The 24570-nt window shown below is 38.1% G+C and overlaps 1 protein-coding gene across 1 annotated transcript in view; it reads right to left on the bottom strand.

Moving 5' to 3' along the window:
* The window catches only part of LOC105204572, a 294782-nt gene extending 274086 nt beyond the window's left edge, over nt 1-20696 (bottom strand). Inside the window, 2 exon segments of the mRNA XM_026132063.2 lie at nt 3590-9168; nt 20299-20696. Of these exon segments, the coding sequence (XP_025987848.2) occupies nt 3590-9131 (5542 nt within the window). The 5' untranslated portion in view covers nt 9132-9168; nt 20299-20696.
* Nucleotides 20697-24570: the final 3874 nt, after the last annotated feature.

A 24570-nucleotide genomic window follows, 5' to 3' on the forward strand; every position in this document is an offset into this window, starting at 1 on the left:
TTCCAAACATCGAACATTCAAATCTGCATCTGCGGGCCGGTTAATCTGCATAGATATTGCGCCGTGCAACGCGCGCGTGGAAATTCGGCAAACTACTATTCTACTTCCCCATCAGGAATTCTTTTGTCCCCGGAAATCGCTTGTGCGCCAGTACGGCGTTCAAGTGGCATTAAAGGAAGGATAATGTCCTCGCCCCGTAGTCTTTTGATCCCCGATTTTTCGCCGCTTCGTCTCCGAGAGGAGAGAGATCCAGCGAGACCGACGTTCGTGTACGGGCTGAGAATAATGGGAAAGAGAAAATCTCACGCGCGTGTCCCTTCGACCGAAAAGAGATGTTAAAAGAATTCGATTGTCATCCCCGATCTTTGCCTATCGTTTTGTATCGTGAGGTAACGAAGAAAAGAGCATTGAACCCGACCAATTATATAGATATAGTAGTCCTTATGAGTACGGAGGGTTTGTTACTCTCGGCAATCTAAGTGACACGTACATGTACAAACTTTATATGTACGCGACACGGTAAAATTATTCGATAGAGAACATGGAGTGAAATAGTATTGTTTTAAGAGAATTATATCTAATTGGAAATAATCTTGCTAATTCAATAGTATAAATGAAACAAATACTTGTTTTATTAAAACAAGAGTACGACGTATTAAATTAACGGGATTATTTCTAATTAGACTAATGTTATTGACACATCACGTTTTCCGCGTTTGTACATTGCATCAAAGTAATAAGATTTTAGACAAGCAAAATGCATCTGACAGCAATAATAAAATGTAAAGGCAACTTTTCTTTATTACGTACGTCGAATATATCATTTTAAACTGTGAATATTGAAATGTAAGGGAAACTTATTATTTTGCGTCTCCGTAGCATTATTATTATCGTTGTTGCATTGCAGATTTTCAACAGTCTAGCTGGCTCAATCAGCAAATCAGTAAATGCAATGTAATTTTACTCGTGTGAACTCTGCCGAGAATCAAAGAGGACGTTCTTGTTAGATCGTAACATTTTCTGTGACGTATTCGGAGTCGCGTACACTTTCTGTAAGTGTACTCTCGCAGCTATAAAATTCTAATGCAATGCAGTAGGGCAACATCGTGGATTTTACATGAATGACAGTGAAGGCGCTTGAGGTAGGAATGAAACAAATAGTACCTAGATCTCATACTTTGCATTTTACTTTCTTACACAACTATTTTTCTTCCCCTGTGTTCTCATTTACGAAGCAAAAGATACCTTCGAAATAACAACGTTTTAAAATTTACTTACTACATAATTTATCATAGACAGATTACTTAATTTACCAATTAAGAGGACACAAGCAGCCATATATGTATACGTTACGTTAAAAATGTTAAACTTTTAAAAATATTAAATTTTATATTGAACTTTAAATAAATATGAGCAACACGCAGAAATTAGTTTTGCGGAAACTACAATTTAAAGAAACGGTTGTTTAGCGTGCAACATACAAATTTGCAATTTACCTTAACGTAATTGTAACGTAATATCTCTTGTATGACGTAGTACCGCAGTGAGTACCCCAACTAATATTATTATCGATAGCATGCTTTCCGCGAAGCTGTCTTCCGTGTAGGCGATTCGATGCATCTCACGACCGGAAGAGCGTGGGAGTACAAAAGTGCATTAGTCGGCGAAGCGACGTCTTACGCATCGGTTGAACAGTTTACCGAGATGCAATGTCAATGACCTTATTTACTGCGCTCTAAACGAACGATTAATTGCTCTGTTCGCCGTTGCGGAAAGATCTACCCAGAGGCGTGATTCTGCCCACTTAATAACTGAGACAATGTTGCTCTATGCTCTATTAAATGCTTGAAATTACGTCGAATATTGACGCGTAACGTCTCTTTCCAAATGAAAATTACAGACTATGAACTCTCAGTGAGTATTCCAGCTAACATTACATCTCAATATTATATTTTCTTAATTAACAACATATGTATAATACATGTTGTTATACACTGAGAGAAAAAATTCCTAAATTTTATTAATTTTAATATTTATTCGAATAGTACCAATGAAATCTTTATACTTACAGTACATAAATATTTATTTTATAAGAAAAAATAATACTTAAATTAAGTTAATAGTTTTTGTACTAAATAAATATGTGTTTACATTTAAATATTTCATTAGTACTATTCGAATAAATATTTACTATTTAGTAATTTTTCTCTCAGTGTATAATCTTGAGCAAGAAATTATAGTATTAATATAATGCCACTGTTAATTAATGTTAGTTATCTTAAGTTGTACTTTAAAAGAATGTCAATCTAGTATATAAAAAAAATTTTGTTTTTTTATTTTATTTTTAATTATATTATATGAATGCGTTCATTATTAAACATTTATGTATGTCTAAATTGTTTTCGCAATTTTCTTTATATAATACTAGTCTGCTTATTTTTAAATACTTAGCTTTAACTTAAAATTAGTAAAATACATTGCTTCTTAATAAAATCAAACAAATTAAAAAAAATACATATATTTTTTTGAATAGCATCGACTTAATATATTGTTTCCGGTATTTTTGAACAAAAATAAATGTAAATAAGTTTCAAACAGGGAGAAACATAATATCACCGAATACATTAAAATGCAGCCTTTGAAGAGTGCTGTAACTTTATCGAATAAAGGAAGCGTCAGAAACCGAAAGGGCATTTGCGTAGTCACGAAGAATTGCGTCATTTCAAGTGACGAAGCTAGCGCGTCGCGGTTAATCTTAAAATTCAGTCAGAGTCGATGATGTTATCTTTGGTTTACCGCGCGCTGTTTGCATAACTTCAAACAACTTAGCGAGAAGGATGGGCTAAATAAGGTGAATAAGCGAACGGAAGGCGTGTTGGTAATCGCGCGACTAAAATCAAGTGTTTATGCATCTATATGCGAGAGATCCCACAGCAGTCCCACGGAAAACAGCAAATCCACATAAGATCCCAGTGTCTTAGTGCCCCACTGGCTGCAAGTTCAAAGGGGTACAGTAAAGGAAACAACGTATCTCTCGCTTCCCTCCCGCCCGTCCACTCCTCTTCCCTTTTGCGCGAACGTGCTTCAACACGATACGCCCATCTCCGCGTCTTAAGAGGCTCATTCGAATGCACGGTCATACGCAGTCGTGTCGTGCGGTTCGTGCATATCGTCTAGACCGAATTACGAGCTGCAAAGCACATCCTCGCTCGGGATTATTTGATGAAAAAGCGCTCGCGGGCTTATTCTCGCGGCTTCCCGCCGATTCAGCAGAACGATAAATGCAAACGATCTTCCCTCTCTCATCTCGACGGGTTTAGTTCCACGGCTGAATTCTCGTACAGCGACACGAGTTATTGTAGCTTCAAAAGTTGTTTTTATTTTATTAGAGCAATTACTCCACGCAATTGTAGTTTTACTTTTAGATTTTAAAAAACCATATTAGTTTTATTTCGCGCAGGAAATGCGATCTGTACAAAACGTTAATTCTTTCCTTTTTAAAATTGTTGTTATAATAGGTTTTCGCGTGTTTAGTGTAGACTGATTTAAAATCCTTCGTGAAAATAAAATAAATCAAAAGCCGACTCACCACTCTGCTTTCGCCGACTGCCGCGTTGCTCCTCGTTGCTCCATCGGGCATCGCTGCAAGCGTAATTCCTGGCACTGTTTCCGCGACGGAAGATTATCAAGGGCGGAGGGGGCAGAGGTTTATTAGCATCGTATTCCTGCTCCGAGCAACTACCGTCCGAGCGACACCTCGAGGACGGGCCCGCGTTGCGGGTGACGTACGAAGCATCTTGGGCTCCGTCTTGTTGCAGAAACACCGAATCGGTATCCGAGGTGCTGTCTTCACTTTTGTGTCGCCTGGTCGGCGGCTCGGGCGCCGTCCCACGCTTAGTCGGCCAATTGCCAGCCGCTAAATCCGGCCCGGCGTTCGGTTGATTAGAGAAACTGACTCTCTTGGGACCAGTGCTTCCGTACTCCACCGACTCTCCCCCTATCAGGCTTCCTCGCTTGAATATAGGATGCGGCCGACATCTGACATCGCTGTCGTTACCGTCTTCCTCGTAAATTCCACCGACTTCCGATTTTCTCGCCGGGGATGCCGTGCCGGCCCTTCCCTCCGCGACTGGTTTTCTGCACGTTACGTGAAGACTGGTACGCTCGATGTCGCCTCTATGGAAGTGCGGAGAAGCGCTTTTCGATCTCTGCGCGTCGTGTCCCGCAGGATCACGTGGATTCATAGACTTCATTGACATCTCCTGACGATCTCGCAGCGCCTGCTGCGGCCTGACTATCAGCACCGGCTGATTTTGACCCTTTTGAGCTTGCATCAATGGCGGTTTTCCGGTCGGACTCATCTTGAGACGTTGCTGCACGTTACTCCAGGAAGATCCATCCCCGTGAATAACGGGGCCGAGCGCCGTCGCGTTAGAACCGAATGCTTGATTCGGCAACGCAGCCGGCATCATAGGGCTACCAGTACTCGTCTTGTGGTACGTTTCGTACACTCCATCTTGCATCGAATTTTGCTCGTAGATCCGTCGCTGTTGCTCCTCATCCAGTTTCTTCAATTGCTGCCAATATACTGCCTCTCTCATTTCTGGCAGATCGATCTTCGGCGCGGCCTGCCTCGTTTGAGCGGAGTTCGTCGACTTCCGATGCGCCTCCAGCGCCTTTTGCTGCCAATAAAATGCTTCCAAGTGCTGCCTAGTCTTTTGCTTTGAAGGCGATAATAGCCCGCAAGTCGGATGACTTTGCTGGCCGCAGGTTGCGTCGGCAATTCGTTGAACGTACAGCTCCTGGCCTTGTCGCGGCTGCTGCTGTTGCGGTTGATACTGTCGTTGGCGCTGCTCGTAAATCGGCTCGCGCTGTAGCGAATTTGCGCTTATGTACATCTTGTCCTGATTCGCAGTCGGCGACGTCTGCCGCTGACCTTCCAATGACGACGCTGTAGTCGTGAACGGAGATGTTCGCTGTTGCTGTGTGGCGTCGTGTCGCCGTTGCGGACAAATCTCTTGAGTCGCGTTCGATGGCTCGCGTATCGGGGATCGTGCTACTCGTCTTCCCGATTCGTTAAGCATTTGTTTGGTCTCCAACACGCATGACTGTGGACTTCGCGATGTTGAATTCCGACCTTGAACTCGAACCATCCTCTCGTCGACATTACTACACGGTTTAATCAAACCGTACGGATCGGGTGGCGACAACTGATCGTTCTCGCGCCCACCATCTCTCGTTTCCGAAGCTACCGCGTTAACGCGAGCAGATGGACTCGGCTGTCCGCGATGTCCGTAAATTGGCTCGGGACGCGAGATACCCTTCGAGAAAGATAATACACTTCTTTGTACAATAGACCTCCTCATTCCCGTGGCGGAAGAATTCTGGCCGCCGTACTGATTTCGCACTTCGATTGGAACAATGCCAGAGATGTTGTCGCGCGAATCCGCTATGGGAACGGGCGATTCCGTGTTGCAGAACCTGGCCTCGTTCGATGGCCGAGGAACACGGGACTGGCAGATGGCTTCTCGCTTGGGTGAGGCAATCAAGATTTGATCGTCGGGCTGTGACCTCCTGGTCCGTGAACCCGCCAAGGGGGACGTCGCTACTGTCGTGCCAGCTTTCGACGGCGATGTGGTCTGAATGGACGATCTCTCGGCTTGATTGCACGCTAACGAGTCACTTTTCAAATTTGCTTCAGCATTCTCGCAACTCTTTAAGCAATCTTCGCGCGATTTTTCCATTTCTCGCTTTGATTCGGTTCGTAAACATTCGTTATTCTCGCAATACTGGAAGGAACGATTCTTTGAGGGCGATTGTTGATTCGATGAACATTTTTGTTCGAAGATCAAGTTATCTTTTTTCTCCGGCGAATTCTCCGCTATACGATCCGATGTTTCCGTGCACGGGAAACGATCCTCGCGACACGGTGACGGTGGAGTCTCGTCATAAACGTGTTCGTCGACGTAGTTACCCGATGGCTGGGAAGTCTGACCTTCGTTCTCGTAAATCATTTCGCACGCATCTTCGAAGACCGGTCGGTCAGCGGGCGAAGCTCGAGCGCTGCTACGAGGCGAGTTCAAGTAGTACTCGCCGCTCTTCGAGCTAGTGGGCGAGAATTCGCTCTTTTGACTCGAATTGGGTGTGCAACTCGAGTCGGCGTAGTCACCGGACTTCTGGCTAGAACCGGATGACGGATACTTCGCCGGGCTTCTTCCAATCAATGGTGCTCTTTGATTTTGATTCACGATTGGCTGTCGAGTAATTTTAACTTGCGCTGGGACCGACTGCGGCGGACTGTGGATTAGAGTCGTCTCGAGGCTCCTGTCGTTCTGATAAAGCCCGGATCGACTTCGGTAATCTACGTTGTCGGCAACGTCCAGACCAGTGAGGTTGTCACATAACTGATCAATGTCGTCCTGGTAATTTTCGTAGTTGGAGAGCTCGAGTCGCGACTGCGGGATATCGGGCAGCGGCCTGTCAACAGGATGAATAGCCCGCGACCGTATGTAATACCGTTCCCCGGGCGGCGCCGAGATTCGCCCGGAAGCAGCGTGATTCCTCTGGAAAAGGTAAGTACGCCCGCCGCCGTGATTCGGCTCTTGCAGACTGTGCTTGCGCTCCAGATGGCCGTATCGCCGGCTGTCGTGCTCCTCGCGTCTCTGCCTCTGCTCGTACTTCCTGATGTCGGGCGAGATACCGAACTGTCCGCTTCGTTCTAACCACCTCTCTTCCGGCGCGATCGAGCTGAGGCTGGAATTAGCGGTATACGACCTTTGACCTCTGGTCCTCTCGCGAAGAAGTCGCGTGTCGTCCGTCTGCAGGAAGTGATCGGGCGTACTAGTGATCGGTCCTTGTTCGGGAAACAATTCGCGCTTGATTTCGTCCAATCTCTCTTCGATGATGGAACCGTTCAGGCTGTTATCCAGTTTGACATTTCTCTTGATGTCCTCGTTCAGGTTCATCGTGTCCGGCGATCTCGTGTAATTTCCATTTTGCTGATAACGAGCGAAATGTCGCTCCTCGTATCGCCTTCGCTCCTTCTGCTCCTTCTTTTTGTAATCCTTTCGAGAATCCTTCGGGGAGAAGATAGCCGGTAAGAGACGCCGAAACCCGAGCTTCTTCTTCTGCTTCTCTTCCTTCTTCACCTTAGACGATCCCGCCTCCATTGCGAATTCCTTTACGAGATTTGCGTAACCGTCTTTGCCGCGATGACTCAGGACGACGAAGGTCGTCGGCTCAATGGATTCCTTCGAATTAATCACCGTAAAAGAATTGAAAGTTTGATCGTTTTTATTTTCAGTTAAAAGATTCTTTCCATCGGCAATTGTCTCGTTTCGTGTTTCTCCAACGTTCTGTTTATCGTCACTCTTCACTTCGTTCGAATTCGTATCGTTGGTAACGCTAGTAGCATCACTTTTAATATTTTCTTCTCTCGAGCTTCGATCCTCGTGAACTATCGCCGTTGTCGTGATAATTGCATCAGCCCTGTCTACTCCTTCATTCCATCGAATGCAATCTTTATCTTCCTCGTCGTCGTAAGCTCGATCAGATCCCTCGATATCATCGTTGTCATCCGTCTGTATCTCGTCCTCTCCGCGCGCCGCGTGGGCGATGTCTTCGTCGACTGCTTTAATTCTATCCTCCAGACACGAATCGGAGTCGACGGTGCTCACGGTACTATTCTCAAGGATCTCCTCCGAAGTTCGTCTTTTCGGCTCATCGATCGACGTGAACTTCGCCTCCGGATGTTTCCGATCGAAGAATACCAGGGCGTCGCGACCCTCGACGATACTCTCGCGCGAGGACACGCTGCCGAACTCCTCTACGTAAGACGACTTGGAAGATTCTGAGGAGTTCCGTTGCAAGCGGTTATCCAGGAATTCCCCGGACCATCTTTTCTCCACCTCCGTCACCTTCTCGCTGTACTTCCGTTTGACGTCGATCTTATTCGATGGCCGCTCGTCGGTCTCGCTGGCTCTGTCGTTGTCGGACGTGTAATCGAGATCGGTTTCCAACAGCCTCTTCTCCTCGATCTTCAACCGCTTATCCAGGTTGTGCCTCTCGAGAAAATCCTTGTCGAATCCGGAACTTAATCTCTCGCTGCAGCTCGACTCCGAGATAATCGGTGGCTTCAGAGCATAATTCCCCTGAAGACCCAACAGTTTCTCCTTGTAACTTCGCGCGGTGCTAGCGTGAATCTTGGTGCTCAGGTTCTTCTGAAGATCGTCGATAGTCGCTTGACTCTTCTCCAGACGATCGCGCACGTCTCTGTCAACTCTCGCGTCTCTTTCACGCCTCTCAACGTCGTCCTCCTTCTTAATCTCGTCTGACTCACGCTTACAGTTCACGTTTGCTGCCTCAGAAGTCTCATTGTGTCTAACGATTTCGACGCAGCTTATACTGTCACCTTTTTCATCGACCGTAGCGTCTTCCGTCTCGAGAAGTTCTTGTTCAGTTTGCTCTTGCTTAACCTCAGCCACTATCTCGTCAACAACTTTTTCCTCTTTCAATAATAAATCTTCTGAAGATTCTGCTTTCGCGAGGGAGACCGAGGTCTCTATCAAAGATGAATTATGCTCATTTTTAGTTATAGATTTCTCCGAGATTTTTGGCGGCACTGTGTTCTTCTTTTTGAAATTCTCGTTCGTCGAATTCGAACCTTCGATCACGGTGCTACCGACCGACGAGCTTGTAGGGAACTTAATCGGCTTGATTCTGCTTTCTTCGCTTGAAATAATAACACCGTTACTCTTTCGGCTCTTCAGAATAGGAAGTTTCGATTGGCTGCTGGTCTTAGAATCTTTTGGTTTCATAAACGCATTTTCCGTGACACGAAATCTATCGTTACTCGCTGATTTCTGCCGCTCGTCTTTCACATATTTAACAACATTCGGCTTCGTTTCCGAATTCAGAGACAGTTTCCTCGAAGTTTCGTTTTTCGTTAACAATACTTCTCGCGATCCGTTTAAAGATTCGAGAACGATTTTTTCAACAGTAACTTTGTCGACCGACACAATCTGTACGTTACCTGCTCTCGCTTCTTTTCCGTCACCCTTAAATGAGTCCCGATTATGTCGCACGTCCGTTTCCGAAAAATTGCTACCGAAGAAATCCTCCTGTGGCTCCATGCTGGTTCGTTGCGTACCGTTCTCCTCTTAAAGGCGCCTGAAAAAGTTGCATTGTGATCTTCACCATACGTTCGTGACTGGCATATACTTTACAAAACAAGGAAAATAGATAAAAGTATAATTTAAAAGTATAATTGAAAGGTTTCATACAAAAACCAAGCAAGTCTATTTGTAAAAGATTTGTGTAATGGTGTCAAATAATTTTCTCAGTAGTGTCGTAAACAATTTTGTACTCATCAAACCAAAAACGAAAAATATAAATAAGTACTAAATATAAAATTTAAATCACTAAAAAGCGGCGGATTACTAATTAAATCATTCCATAAACAATTGTTAGAATTCGTCATCTAATAACGGAGATAATGGGGGTAGCCATAATGTTCAAAGTAGCCATAATACTCTCTTCTCCTCTTTGATCAAAAATTAAGTTATAGAGCTCTAACAGTGTACCAACCCTCTTCTCCTCTATTATCAGAAATTAAGTTGTAGAGCTCTACTTGTGTTCCAACAAGAACCTTACACAACGGAATAACACATGTAACATCAGCGTGTAGTAGCTGGAAGCTACCACAGCCAATGATTGTCAATTTAATACTAATTTTCGCTACAAAAAAGACACCCTGTTTAATGCCATTATCTTTTATATTCAATGTACAATTTTAAACGCCAGTGTAGACAGGGACACAGACACGTCGAGAGAGTACGAGGGTGACTCGAGATAACTAGATAAGTGTCTGCGTGGTCGTTCGAAATTTTCCCATTAGTCCATCGTGGCCGCGCCGATGTTTGACCCGGTCAAGTACGTGGTGCACGTACGCGGCCATGTGCGCACCAGCCGCTCGTGTATACACTCGCGAGCACGTGCCGGCGGCGTTCCCGGGTCGTGCGAGAGCGCCAACAAACCCCGCGTGCACTGTAGCCTAAATACGCGCATATTCTAAACATCGAAGCGGAAAATCTCTTCGGTCCGTAGCCTTCATTCGCGCGCGCGGTCAACGTCCCCCTCTCTCTCTTTCTCTCTCTCGAAAGGTGGCGAGGCGACGTGGAGTCGCAAAGTGCAACGACCGTGACGAATTCGTTCGGGAACTTACAAAGCGTCTAAAATGAGAATATACAACCGTGCCCGTCTCCGAATCCCTTTTTCCCTGTTGATACCGTTATGCTTACTTCCGCTCGTATTTCCTCTCCCTTTCGAAAGTGACGTAAGCGTTATGGATATATACCCGTCGAAAGGGAGAGAAGTAGAAATACGCATTTATTCACGTGTTGGCAGAAGCTCTCTGCAGATGTTATTAATTCAAGAGTACATACCAGAGTAAGTTACATTTTGTAAATATAAACCCGATAAGCAAATTGTGGAAACTTTGCACAATAATGGCATTATAAATTGATGAAAATTTCGCAATAATTACACTAAAATGATTCGCCAACGCAGTAATTTACATACGGCGAAAATGTTCAGATGTACCTACTTTAAAATATTTCAACTACAAAGTGTGTGAAACATTTCATAAAAGTTGCGAAATATGTCTGCAACATTTCTGAAACAGTTCTAGAATAGCAAAATATCTACGTTTCTTGCACTTAAAATTTTGAAGAGAAATTGCTGAAAGATTACTTTAAAAATCTGCAGAACTTTCTGAAATATTACATAAAAGTTACTGAAAAGACTGAAATCATTTTGAAGTTATTAACCGTAATTCTCTGATTGTAATAAATTTAAATGTTATTTCTGAAATACTTTAACTTTATCTTTTAATAAATTTAAAGTGCTGCATGTAATATTTAAATATTTGTTATATTCTACGTATTAAACGATCGCAAATATTAAAATATTAAAAGTTTGAATATAAATTATATATAAAATATATTTTTAATGTGTGTTTTATTTTATATTTATTTAGTATTTGCAATCTGATTAATATAATAAATATAAATATGATTTCTAAAATATGTATAATATAAAAAGTGCATAATATATTTAAAACAATATGTTATTGATATATTCTTGAATTTATGCCGTACTAATAAAGTAAACATTTGAAGTCCGTATTTGAAAAATGTTTATCAATTTTCCTTTGAAAAAAACCTAAATAAACCTAAAATAAACTTTTCTAAATTAAAAGCAAATGCTATTTAACGTTATTATACTAGTTAATCATTAGTACAATGCAATTAAAACACATACGTAATTATGACAATATGCTGTTCTATAATTATCGTGAGCGCAAATAGAACGATAAATTACAACATGAAATTGTCATAAGAATGAATCGTCATCGATCGAAAAGTGATTTTCATTATTATTTTGAAATTATTCCGACATTATTTTTTGTGATGTTACAATGAAATTAGAAATTATTGTGCATTTTTATACACGGAAAGAACGAGTCTGCTGAAATATTAAAAACTTAAGCTAGGTACAGATTTGAAAAGAATTTTGTTTGACTATCAAAATAATTACGTACACGCAAAGAACAATTTTGCAGAAATAGTTAAAAATTTAGCTGGATGCAGATCTGAAAATAATTTTGTTGGACGATCCAAGTAATTATAATGGATATTCAAGCCTTATGAGCAACGCTGTAATTTTGATATTCTAGCAATCAGTTTGAGCGTCTCACATAATTATTTTGATAATCTATCAAAATTATTTTCAGATCTGTATCTAGTTAAATTTTTAAATATTTTAGCAATACCGTTCTTTCCGTATAAGAAGCTCAGGCATGAGCAAGACTGCAAAAATTTCAACATTTTTGCAATTTGCGTATTCGACACAACTGTTTTTATAGCTTAATGAAATTATTTTTAGATGCGTATCTAGCTAAATTTTTAAACTCAGCAATTCGTTCTTTCCATAATACATATTTTTTAATATATATATTATGGAAAAAGTAAAAAGAATTAATTTGAATCTTTCGTGCATAATGATATTTCCAAAATGTTTTAAACATAATACAGCTAAAATTTATTCTCAATCATTTCCAAATTTAATTTTGCAAATATATCACTGTGATGACTCGCCATATTGTTATAGTTTTGTCAAAATATTATTTCGCAAATAATCGCGCCAACAATCATCAATCATTTAATAAAAGGTCATACTTGTACATATATTTTTGTAAATATAACAACTACCTAATTGCTGACCATAATTTTCCTACAAGATTACGTCAATTTTATAAATGCTGTTCTAGTAGGGTAACTTATTATTAAACTTGAAGTAACGAAAGAAAATCTCTTAGAATAGCAAGAGGAAAACGAACTTCTTGTAAGAGATAACGGACAGAGATAAATGGATAGAATGAAAAAAATTGAAGTAAACTCATATGTGTAAGAAAGATAAACACGTATAAATATGAGAAAGAAGAGATGCAAAAAGATCCATTTCTCTCGGGAAAGAATTACGTGACGAAAATACTTATACCGTGCAAGTGGGAGAAAATACAAGATGAGAGAAAGGAGAGCATTGAATCCACTTGCCTAATTTCACGATTGTAATAACTCTAACCGATCGCACAGTCTGCAAAGTGCCCAATGATATTCATTTAATGGCGCGTTAACCCAGAAACTACGGCAATATCCAAAATGAACTACTTTTTGCTAACGGACTCATTACACTCCCGTTTGCCGGAAGAAGGGAAATGCTCGCTATTAATCCGGCATCAATACGTTCAATATCGCATAAATCGGTAAATAACGAGCGCAACTACCTTCTCGCGCAACTATCGGTCGCGGATGTCTATCACACGTATGTGAACTCGCATATTGACCCAGATGTCCATCAACTGCTCACAACTATCACGAAATTAATGAAACGATCCTTTTATACACCGAGGAAAAAAGTTGTTTTAATTTAACTGAATTTTTTAAATTGACTAAATTGGTTCAAATTAAGTATTTTATGTATATAAGTTAAATATGTAAAATAGCAAAAACAGTGACAAACAAATTAAAGAATCTAACAAAAAGAACGATTTTGCTAAACGATTTTTCTAAAAATTTAGCTGATATATAAATTTGAAAATAATTTTGTTAAACCATCAATTATAAGCTACTAAAATTGGTGGCTAGAGTCAAACTATATCCAACTAAATTTTTAGATACTTCACACTGAAAAAAAAAAGTTTTCAACTTGACAACATTTTTTCGCTTGCTTGATTGAATTTCTTCTGTATTTATGTTATATATTTATCATCTATTATTGTTATGTTATTATATTATTATCTATTATTTAATTTAAATACATAAAATACCTGAACTTTAGTTTAAGCATTTATATATTTAACCTAATTACATAAATATTTGAACTGAAGAAATTTAATCAAGTCGAAAATTTAGTCAAGTTAACAACTTTTTTTCTCAATACAGCAAAACCGTGTTGCAATAAAAAAAAACACTTTTTTCGGTGTCGCGGGAATTAGTGCGCTAAATTATTACTTTGAAGCAATAAGTTTAATACGAAAACCAATACATTACGTTACACCTTTCACAAGTATCACATGTTTACAAACATTTATTAAATATATAAATACTTGATCCGAAGAAATGTATTCAAATTAAAAAAACTTAATCAACTCAGCAACTTCTTTTCCCAGTGCATCGTTCTGCTTCAATAATTCTGCACGCTCTTACGCTCTTTGCTTAAACTGGAATTTCGCGCTCCCGGGGAGAGAAAAAGACAAGAGAAGACGAAAGGGTGAAGAAAAGGCGAATTAGTTCTTATCACGGCGCACTTTCAAGTGCATCCAATTCCGATGCGACGCGTGACATTCCTCCGAGCGAGTGCATCGTTCACCGGTATACGTTCCGGTCCGAGGCGCGTGCGAATGAAACTTAACATTGTTAGCCGCACAACGGCGCGTCGTGCCGGGCCGACGACGTTTCCCGGAAGGCGTTTACAATCAACTGACCAGGATTCGCGCATTACTCGTTACTCGCGAACGCGACGCGTGGACACGGCGACATGGGAAGGAGCGAGTAGGAAGCGGAGAGAAATGTAATATTCACAGGTGAAATCAATACACCGGTGTTAACTTACGATACGATCATTTCGCAAAATATGTGCTTGTCGATATCGCCGCCGATTACGTAAATAATTTGCTAGTGTGGCGTGGCGTGTGCACAATTACGACGCAATTGCAAAAGTATGTACGCTCGCGTGATGGCCGAGAAATTCTTACCTAGTCAAACTACACGACAGTTCAATTAACAAAAATAATAGCACGCCGCGTGTGCTTTTTGCTTTAAAAAGCAAGAGACGAGTTTTTTTTATGCGAACATTTTTTTATGCAATGTGATATAATACATGTACGAAACACGTGTCTTGGGTTTTAATAACGGAATAACGATGAATACGATAAGTTAAACCCGTTTCACATAAATGTTTACAAAGTAAACCTCGAACTCGACTCATAATATTTTATACAAAATATTTATTAGCTCGTTGTCTATTTAATTTTAATGAAAGTCTGTGCTTAAAGTAAATCCCTGTAAACCAGGTTTGTAATGATGCAATGCCAAGAGAGTTAAATCTTTTTAAGAATATAAGATATAAAATGATCTAATTATATATATTATTAACGTACAAAAAATTTTTGTTACTAAATAAAAAAAAATAAAAATTTGTAAAGCCTTTGTGAACCAATATCCGAACAATCTTATTTAATGTCTTAAATACATATAATACTTTTTAAAAAATTTTAAAAACTTTATCAAAATATAAACTAGCCCAATTGTAACAAAAATTAATTTGTTTAACGTTAATTTTTATAACATTTTAAATAATCTACCTCATTTTAAAGTATTTGAAAATTATAATTGCATTTTAATATTATAAAAAGACATTTAAGATTAATAAAATAATAAATTCTGTGTAAGGACCACCTTAAACTGCAACCAACTTTGATTAACTGTTTAATCGATGATTAATTACATCAGCAGTATTGCTAATAACTCACCCTTATAATAAAAATATCAGATGCTATAATCGATCAAATATGTTGTAAAGAAGAAAGAAGAAAGTTTTACTTGATGTAATAATAAACTGTTTTCCTTTCCATGTTAGCAACTCTGTCGATCGAATTAATCGTCGATTTAAAGTTAAGCGAAGTTGTTTGAAGTGGGGTTAAGTGTTCATCTAGGGACATGTTTGATTACTAGGACATTTATCATAGCACATAATTAAAAAAATAATAAATAAAAGCCTTTAGGAAAAGAGTTCAAGGAACAACGTCCGCAAGTACAACCATTGCCTCTTTAAGGATTAATTTATATTTGCCGACGTAACTAGCTTCGCGGCGTAATAACTCTGGCGATAAATGCAAAAAAGTTGAAGATGGTAGATAACGACGGCGAGTATGCAAGAATAACGCGGTAATAATGCGGAAACGCCATCGTCCTTTATCCGCGTTTCATGATCATCAGCCGAAGAACTTGAACTGAACGGCGAACTGTGGCGAGACCGTGGCAAGTCGACCGCGCGGCCGGGACAGAGAAATAAACGGAACCGAAGAACAAAGCCGGTAATTGACAGACGCGCTTTGTTCGACCGGCGCACCGTTTAATTATCGCGGTACTCGGTTATCTAATTATCGTCATTAGATAGCATCCCAAGTGGACGATTCGGAAGTGGCCCTTTGGAGTACGCCGAACGTTCGATTCACTGATTGCGGACGCGATACACGTGTACGTATATCCGTGGATCACCCTCCTACACTTTATAACAACGTGATTGTCCCCGAATATTGATTCTAACGAATTCTTTTCGTATGTGCAGACAAATCCAATAGAAGAATTTTCCGATATGTCCGATATATCCGAGATATTGGAAACTATTCTGCACGAGAGTGTCTTGTCGAATACGAATGTAGTAGAAGAAAACTTTTAGTTTGTCTTTTAAATTTTTAAAAATGCTCTCTTACGTAAAGCTTTGTTTACGTGGTTTCTTAAAGCTTTCTTTCAGAAATAAAGAAAAAGGACCAAAGAGGAATTTAGTTTTTGATTTGGACTTTGGCTTTTTAGGCAAGACTAGCTCCTTTTTAATTAAACTTTTAGTTTCACTCTTTTGTGCAATAATTTGATTTTGTCCCATAAAATAACAATATTAATACAATGCTGTTTGATTTCTCATATTTTTTATGATATAAGTTACTTTATATTTTAGTTTTAATTAACCTTCTGAGACATTTCTAGTCAAATTTAATTTAGATTATTCTACGATATGCAATGTAAAAAAGATATCTATGATATGGAAACGCTAATTTTAACAAAGCCATTCTAAATCGCGGGGGAACAATTATGAATGTCAGTGTTGCACTTAGATAACTTAAAATTATCTAGATAAAAGTAAGATAAATGTCATAAATTACATATCAATGTATTTTAAATAAACTAAAAATGAATTTAATTTCAATTTATATAAATAAAGATAAAATTAAATGTAGTTTTATCTACATAATTTTTAGATAGTAAGCTATTAAGCAAAATAATTTAAGATATGAAAACAATATGTTTTTATTTTTATTTCTAAATCTTTATTTTTTAAATAAAAGTTCTTTAAATACAATAATTTAATTTGACAAAAAATATTTCTCTTTAGATTTGAATCAATACGCAAATACGAAATAAAAGTTGAAAGAGCAGAAGGGATATATAACTCATACAATGACTGATAAAATTTCTTGTAAAAGTTTTTGATTCATAGTTTTGGGGCAATTGTTATATTGCACTATTACTACCGATCTGTGCAATCCGAGCTGCTCCGGTATGCATTCCGATACTCCTCATGTTACATATACTATAATTTTTAGTACTGACAGTGAATTTCAAAACGTAACTGTTGTTATCATTTTGAAAAGTTTTCTTGTTGGGAGGATAAATGGTAACTCGGAGGTTGAAGCTAAAGATAATGCTTTGTTGTCTTTATTGTTAACTTAAATAATTTAAAAAAAGATAACACTTCTCTTATCTAAGATAAAAATAAAGATATAATATACATTACAATAATTTAGATAAAGATAAGATAAAACCATTTCTTTATCTAAATTATTTAGACAATTTTATATAGATTTTATATTTATATCCCTTGTGTTCTTTTAACTTTATATATAATAATAATAATAATAATAATAATGACTAAAATCTCTTTCTTTCAAAACATCTGTATAAAATATGATGCATTGTGGGACATACATGTACATCCGCATTACAAAAATTGATCTTGCGTTCGTAAATCAAAAGCTTTGTCTTCCAGAACGTTTGAACATTTTAAATTTATTTCAAGCTTATCTTGCATACATTTTACATTTTTCATTAAAGTTATCGATGTTTTCGGGTTCGACAGCCAATTCCGTTATTAGACGCTCCATTGCGAGTGATGTACAGTACGGTACAATAACGATTCCTTTCTCACGTGTTAGATTAAATCGGCAAAACGATGGATAATGCAAAGGTTAAGTTAGTTTGTATGTGTCTGAAGTACAATCCGGTCTTTCGACCGGAAAAATCGGGGCTCGTATGGCGGAATGTACTAACCCGACGAGATAAAGTCCAATGTGCAGATATATGTATGGAGAGAAAAAGACACTTGTCAGATTCGTGAAAAGATAGCGTTTGACCTCTCATATTTCTCTCTGCCGTTAAAAAATGTAAATTCCCATGAGACACCGTGCGCTAAATCACGTGCACACATTGTACTAATTTAATACATATATTTAATATAAGGATGTATTTGATGCAACAGGAAAATCTTAATTAGAAAATACAATGCTATCTCAAACGATCAGAGGCCGTCACTCGACGTGCGTTTGCCTCGATGTGAAAAATACTGTTTTTGCTTGGAATTACAAAAAGGACACCAGCCTTTTGTATCCGTGCCAAGAATTTTCTACACCAGCCTATTCACGAGTCGAGTATCGTTCGTACCTGTATTTACGGAAACCACAATCCCGCAGTCATATTTGCAGGAACGAATGCGCGAAACGCGGTTATTCGATAGCGAGCGACGAGCGCGCGTTTCCGTCGCAGATGTGTCTCTTGGTACGTTTTGCACAAATAAAACGAGGTATACACGTACCGGCGCCTGAGTCTAATTATGTATTAATTGTTCTCTCGATTCCGGACGGAAGCGTGAATAAAATATCGGTATACCGAGCGACGTGCGGTTCTCAGTGGCAAAAAGGACGCGTCGCAAACCGGTTTGCTTCTTTCCGCATCAAATGCATCCGCCGTGCGTTTTCTATGTGGCGTTTAATAATTCCTAGCGCCAACGAGTTCGCGGAATATCCTTTTACCTTTTCTTTTCCCCCGTTCAACGATATATCGCACGTCTCGATTCGCATGCAGATAATATGTAACGAGCGCAAACGCGCAAGTATGCAATGCTCTTGTATAGTAGCGTAAAGAGCGGTTACCCGAAGATAACCATCGAAAGCACGTCGGTTTCTTTGAACAGACATACAGGCTCGAAGTTTCTGCGACGGTAAGAGTTCAGTTATGTCACATGGATATTCTATGAATATAAATTATATTCCGTAAGTATATGAATATACAATAATGAAAATATTACACAGTCGCAGTAACATTTTTCAGAACGTTTTTTAATTGTAGTAATTAATAAGCCACAAATCGATCTTTGTAATAATTTCGTCAACACTTGGAAAAAGAAGTTGCTAACTTGAATAAATTATTTAACTTGATTAAATTTCTTTAGTTCATATATCTAAGTATTTTATTTAAATAATGCACATAAAATATTTGAACTTTAATTCGAGCAATTATATGTTTAAATTAAACACATAAATACTTGAACTGAAGAAATTTAATCAAGTTGAAAAATTTTATCAATTTAACAATTTTTTCTTTTCAGTATAGATAATCAATAAATGATAGAAAACCAATTAACGTAAGGCTTTGTGATTATTAAATTGTATAATCTCTGTTCTGAAGGTTCAACAATGCATATAAGTTCAGTATTTATAAAACTACATCTTACTAAAAATTTCATGTTTTTATATTATAAAATTAGGTTTTGCATATAATTGAAGGATTTTCTATAAAAACTGCTACAAATAAATATAAATTTTAGGAGACAAAAGCTTCTTATCTTTAAATGGTTCGCTTTAAATGTAACGGTTAATGATACTATTGATAAAGATTTGATATCATAACGCAGATTTTTAAAAAAAACTGACTTATTTTTTATCTTTGTAGAAAACTCTTCAATACTTTTTAAAAATAAAAGCAATAATGACAACTATTGTAGTATTATTTTATGTCAAGAAGATAAACTTAATTATAACCTTTGATCGAGTCAGAAAATAAAATTGACCTCATAATTGCAAGGAATGCTATAAGTTGGTTATATTTTACAGTTAACATTTATTTTCATCAATGTACAATAGATTAATTTTAATCTCGGTTTAACTCATTTTTCATCTATTTCTAATTCTTATATTGAAAGAGAGTTTCTTATGTTCAAATAAATATATTTATTGAACATTATTTCCTTGATTTAAATAAATATTAACTAGTATAAAATAATTTTCAAACTTAAAAAATGTTTTTTTTTTTAATCAAGGAAATAATATTAAAATAAATATATTTTTGTTAACATAAAAACTTTTTTCAGTGTAAAACTAAAAAAAGTAGAGTAAGTTAGATCGAAATTGAAGTTAATCTATATTGATGGAAATGAACATAAACCGACTCGGACGAAAGAAACAAGAAACAAGAAACAGATTGATCGCATGAACGCACCGGTTCCGATGGCACGATGTAAAGCTGTCAGTGTGAACGTCCAACGGATTAACGAGTACCGCTCAATTCTCTATAATATGATAATATTGCGAACGATGTTCGCAGTCGGGTACGGCGTCGTCGTGCACGGTTCGCATCGTTCGCGGCTACATTGATCATTCCTAAATTTAATCGCCACCGTCAGCGCGCCGGCCGGTCTGCAATTTTGCCTTGGCATTAATTAGTCGATAGGTAGTACGCGATAATCTTTGGGATCGTCAAGTGTCTCTTCAGTCTTTATTTTCGATTACTTCCAGCGCGTGCTGCCCTCGCAAGATCAGTGGCAAGATCGTTGTTGACATACTTGGCACGAAACAGGAGCGAGATAACGCATGGCCATAATTTACAAGACTGCAAAATGCAAACTTACAAGCTCTCCGTCCGCTCCGATTGCTGTTTGTTGCAGCAGCTACTCGCGCGTGCATAGAATCGCGTCGTACGTCGCGGAAAGCGTCACGTCCCGGGGATTATGGCGAAGGTAACAATATTTACACATTTATGTTGTGTCGCACCATTCGGGATTTATTTGAAAATCAAATCGCGTACAGCGAAACGCGAAATGCGAAACATAGAATGGGAATAAAAGATGACTTCTCGCGTGGTTTCCGCGTCGCGAAGAGAAGACGAAGGAACGGCGAGAAAAAGAGAAGCGCCACGATTTTTGCGAACGGCAGTCCTCACTGCAGGTAGCGATTACATCCCATACAGCAGAGCATTGCAAAAACATTGCAAAAATCGCTGCAATGTTTCAGTAATATCCCAAGCAGAACAACAAGTCAAAATGACATCAAAGTGATTCACAATTGTGTCAAAATGACATCAAAATGAATCGTAATTGATTGAAAAGTGACTCTTAATGATCATTTTGCAGTCACTTTGACATCATTTTGACGTCGTGATGACTGCCTGTTTTGCTTGGGATTGCAGCAATGGTAAAATGTCCGCTATAGAAATATTGATATGTTTACATGTAAACATATCAATATTTCTATAGCGGACATTTTACCATTGCTGCAATATTACTGAAACGTCGCAACAACATATATAATATTTTGTTATTGTTACTGCAATATTGCTGAAACGTTGTAGCAATATTTTGCAATGTTTTTGCAATACTGTGTTGTATGAGATTCCATGCAGCGTAAGGCTTGCAGCAACATCGTTGCAATGCTGCAGTTGTAGCAATATTGCAACAATATTTCTCTATGCTGTATGGAATGCTATTCCAAGGGCAATTACCGAATGCACGCGACTCGCCGAGAGAAACCGAGGACGCCGGTCTCGCGCGTATCTCTGATGCGTGACGGATTAAACGGACCTTATCACAAACGTGGAAAGGAGGGGCCTTTTATCGTAGTCACACCTCGGACATGAGCACACTGTCACTGCCACTGTCGCACCGTTAACAAATGGAGCACGATTTTTCACGGCATCGTCTTCCTCGCGCACACGAAACGGATAAAGAGGAGGATCTTACGCGGAGCGGAGACACGCGCGGATAAGAACATTTAAATAAAACTCCGGAACAGGAGCGCTGACTCTAGGAGAGGTGATAACGCGGCACGTGGTTAACGAGGGAAGAAAAATTGAACGAAATTAAGGAGAGTGGTGGCTGAAAGGACTGGGGAAAAAGAGAGAGAAAGAGAGAAAGGAAGAAGAGGAGGAGGAAGTGAGACGGACGAGGCGCCGGCAACGATGTCTCTGTACTGACTGACGACGAGTTGTTCGTATAATATACGTAGAGTACGAGAAAGAGAGAATACTGGGGAAGGGGGGACTAGAGAGACGCGAGAAAGAGTGAGATCAGGGTAGGGAATAATGAGGAGTGAGAGAGAATGGACGGAGAGAACTGGCCGTAAACCGACGAGAACAGAGAGACGCGGAGCCTCCGCGGGCTCTCCTCTCACGCGAGCGAAGACTCGATTGTGAGCGGGCTGCGCGTTCTACGCTGATAACACGCAAGTTACAGGTACATATGTATTTTACCAATGACACATCCGCCTATCGGTGGGAAATTGCAGTGATTCTCAGTCTTCGATAAAAGGCTATAAACCATCGATTTTTGATCGCAGCCGATAGTACGTTTCGGAGAAAGATTCAATCTGATGTCATTGAGTTTTTAATAGAAATGTTCGTCAATCCTGATTACATTAATAAATAAAGTACAAACATCTGTTATTTATTTTATTAGAGAATATATATTGAATATTTTATAATTTGCTTCTGTTTTAACGTGTGTAAAACGAGCTGCAAATAACAGACATATGAGTTATCGTCAGTTTAATTATTTGATTCTAAAGTGTGTAGTTATTATCACTATCGTGATAATTAATTTATAAATAAATTATTATCGACATAATTTCTTTTCTATATTTTATATTAAAACAATTTACTAGTCATCATTGTAATAAGAGAAAATTGTAATATTTTATATTAAAACTCTTTACTATTCATGATTGAAATAAGAGAAAATTGTATCTTATATCTGATTTTAAAAATTTTTTATATTTTACAATTTATAAAAATTTTTCCCGATTTCATAAGTTTTCTTTGAAAATTACTTAAAATAAGGAATATTAAAATATTTGTGAATTTAAATTGTGAATTCAATACTTTTATTTAATCAGCTTACTAAATTTATTTCACAGAGACAATGTATCAATAAAAATATTTTATTAAATTCAAAATTTTTAATTTTGTCACATTAAACTGTATATTGTTTGGAAAAAAAGAACTCCATTTTTTGAAACATGACTGTTCGAAACGTGACTGTTTAAAAATGCTCTGTAAAATTATTTGGAAATAATAATTTTTTGATTATATATTTAATAACTTTCCTGATCTCCTAATGCGATTCTCACTCATACAACGAATTATCACATCAGATGGTGAACAGAACTGTTAATAACTCGTAAGCAAGATTGCGGATATAAAGATGTACAGCGCGAGTTTCAACCAGCTCTCCACTGTAACAGTGAATACTATTACTACTATTTATAATTCCCAAATGAATTTTATTTGCGGAGTTAAAAAACAATTTTAATTTATATAACATGAATACATGGATTATAAGTGAAACGATAGTTTTACTGAAATAATAAAATTATTTAATTAAAAAGAAATTTAAGCATTAAAAAATATATTTTTATTTTAAGATAAACTTTAAAATAAAGATGTGTTATTTTAAAAATTAAACAAATATATTTTTTAATTTGAACATTGGTTTGGTTGAACTAAATTAAAGCAGAAATTTCTTTAAATGTAAGACTTTGTTAAATCTAAAGAAACATTTCTTACCGTGATATAAAAAAAATTTAAGAAAAAATGTACACTCTTCTAATATTTGAAAAATATGTTTTAATTTATATTTAGAATTTTAGAAATTTTCTAAGTTATAAAATTTACAAAATTTTAAAAAAGTATATGCAAAATCTTTCTTCAAAAAATCTTTTTTAGATGAAAATTTTTCTTAGATCTCAAAAAAAATCTAAAAGAAATTTTCACCAGGGATTAAACGTGTGTGATTATACATTCTTTTTACATATTATTACGTAGTGCTTGCCCAGGGCATTAAAATTAAATTATCCACATATGTATATCTGGAATTATAAGTACGACAAGAACAGACAGGTATCACCTGGTAATGTAGCAGTACCCAGGTAAAAAATTCCTATTAAGCTGAGCAAGCAAATGGAATTTTAATTAAAGCACCTTGCGTGTGAACTGAGAATTACCGCAAAGGTAGTTATCACCAGCTCGTATTATCGCGATTCTATAGAACCACGTGATATCTCTGATTTATGGGCGACTCTCACAATCCGCGGTGATTCCCATCTTTTGAAAGTTATATCAACAAAAAGACGTAGAAAGGTTAGTTTTAAAGAATGCATCTGCTCTATAAAGATTGTGTTTGATTCGTCGCGGTTTTCAATTGATCAAGATTTTCGATACGCATCGAAAAAATATTGAAAGCTGCAAAAACGATACGATCGCCGCATACTTTGTCGTACTCATATGACGACAGCATATCACGTCTATCGCATAACTTTTTATCGCGCAGCAAACAGAAATGGTTGCGATACTACGTATTGCGTTCCGCAAATACATGGGACAGCGCACTCGATCTGTAAATCAGAGACCTGAAACTTGAAGTTTCCTGCGAGATGAAAACGGTCTTTCCGAGACCTTCTCCTTCGATCGCACACACACAGGATGGATTTTTTTTTGTTCCGGCTTCAATCAAGCGTACGACTGCGTACGACGATCGGGAACGTTCGCCCGAGTCTCCCGCTGCTCGACCTTCGCGTCCTTTTATTTCTCCTCGCATGGAATCGAATCTCCACGATTCTCTGCGATTCTTAAATCCATTTCGAAATATTTATTTCGTTTTCTTATTTCTCTTCATTCGTGTCTTTTTTCATTTTTTCTTTTTAACTGAACGTCGATCGTGCGGTCATAATTTACCGATCAAACGTTCACACAATACATTCGAGTTGCAAGGTAAACGACTGCTTGCGCAAGAAGTGTGGAGTATGCAGCCGAGTTTCGATACCGCAATGCCGGTGTGTTTCTTCGACTGTACGAAAAAATTCAATAGTGGAACACCGGGGTCACGGAGATTTGAATTATGTATAATGCTATC

The sequence above is a fragment of the Solenopsis invicta genome, chromosome 3 (assembly GCF_016802725.1).
Source record: "Solenopsis invicta isolate M01_SB chromosome 3, UNIL_Sinv_3.0, whole genome shotgun sequence".
Classification (NCBI taxonomy): Eukaryota; Metazoa; Arthropoda; class Insecta; order Hymenoptera; family Formicidae; genus Solenopsis; species Solenopsis invicta.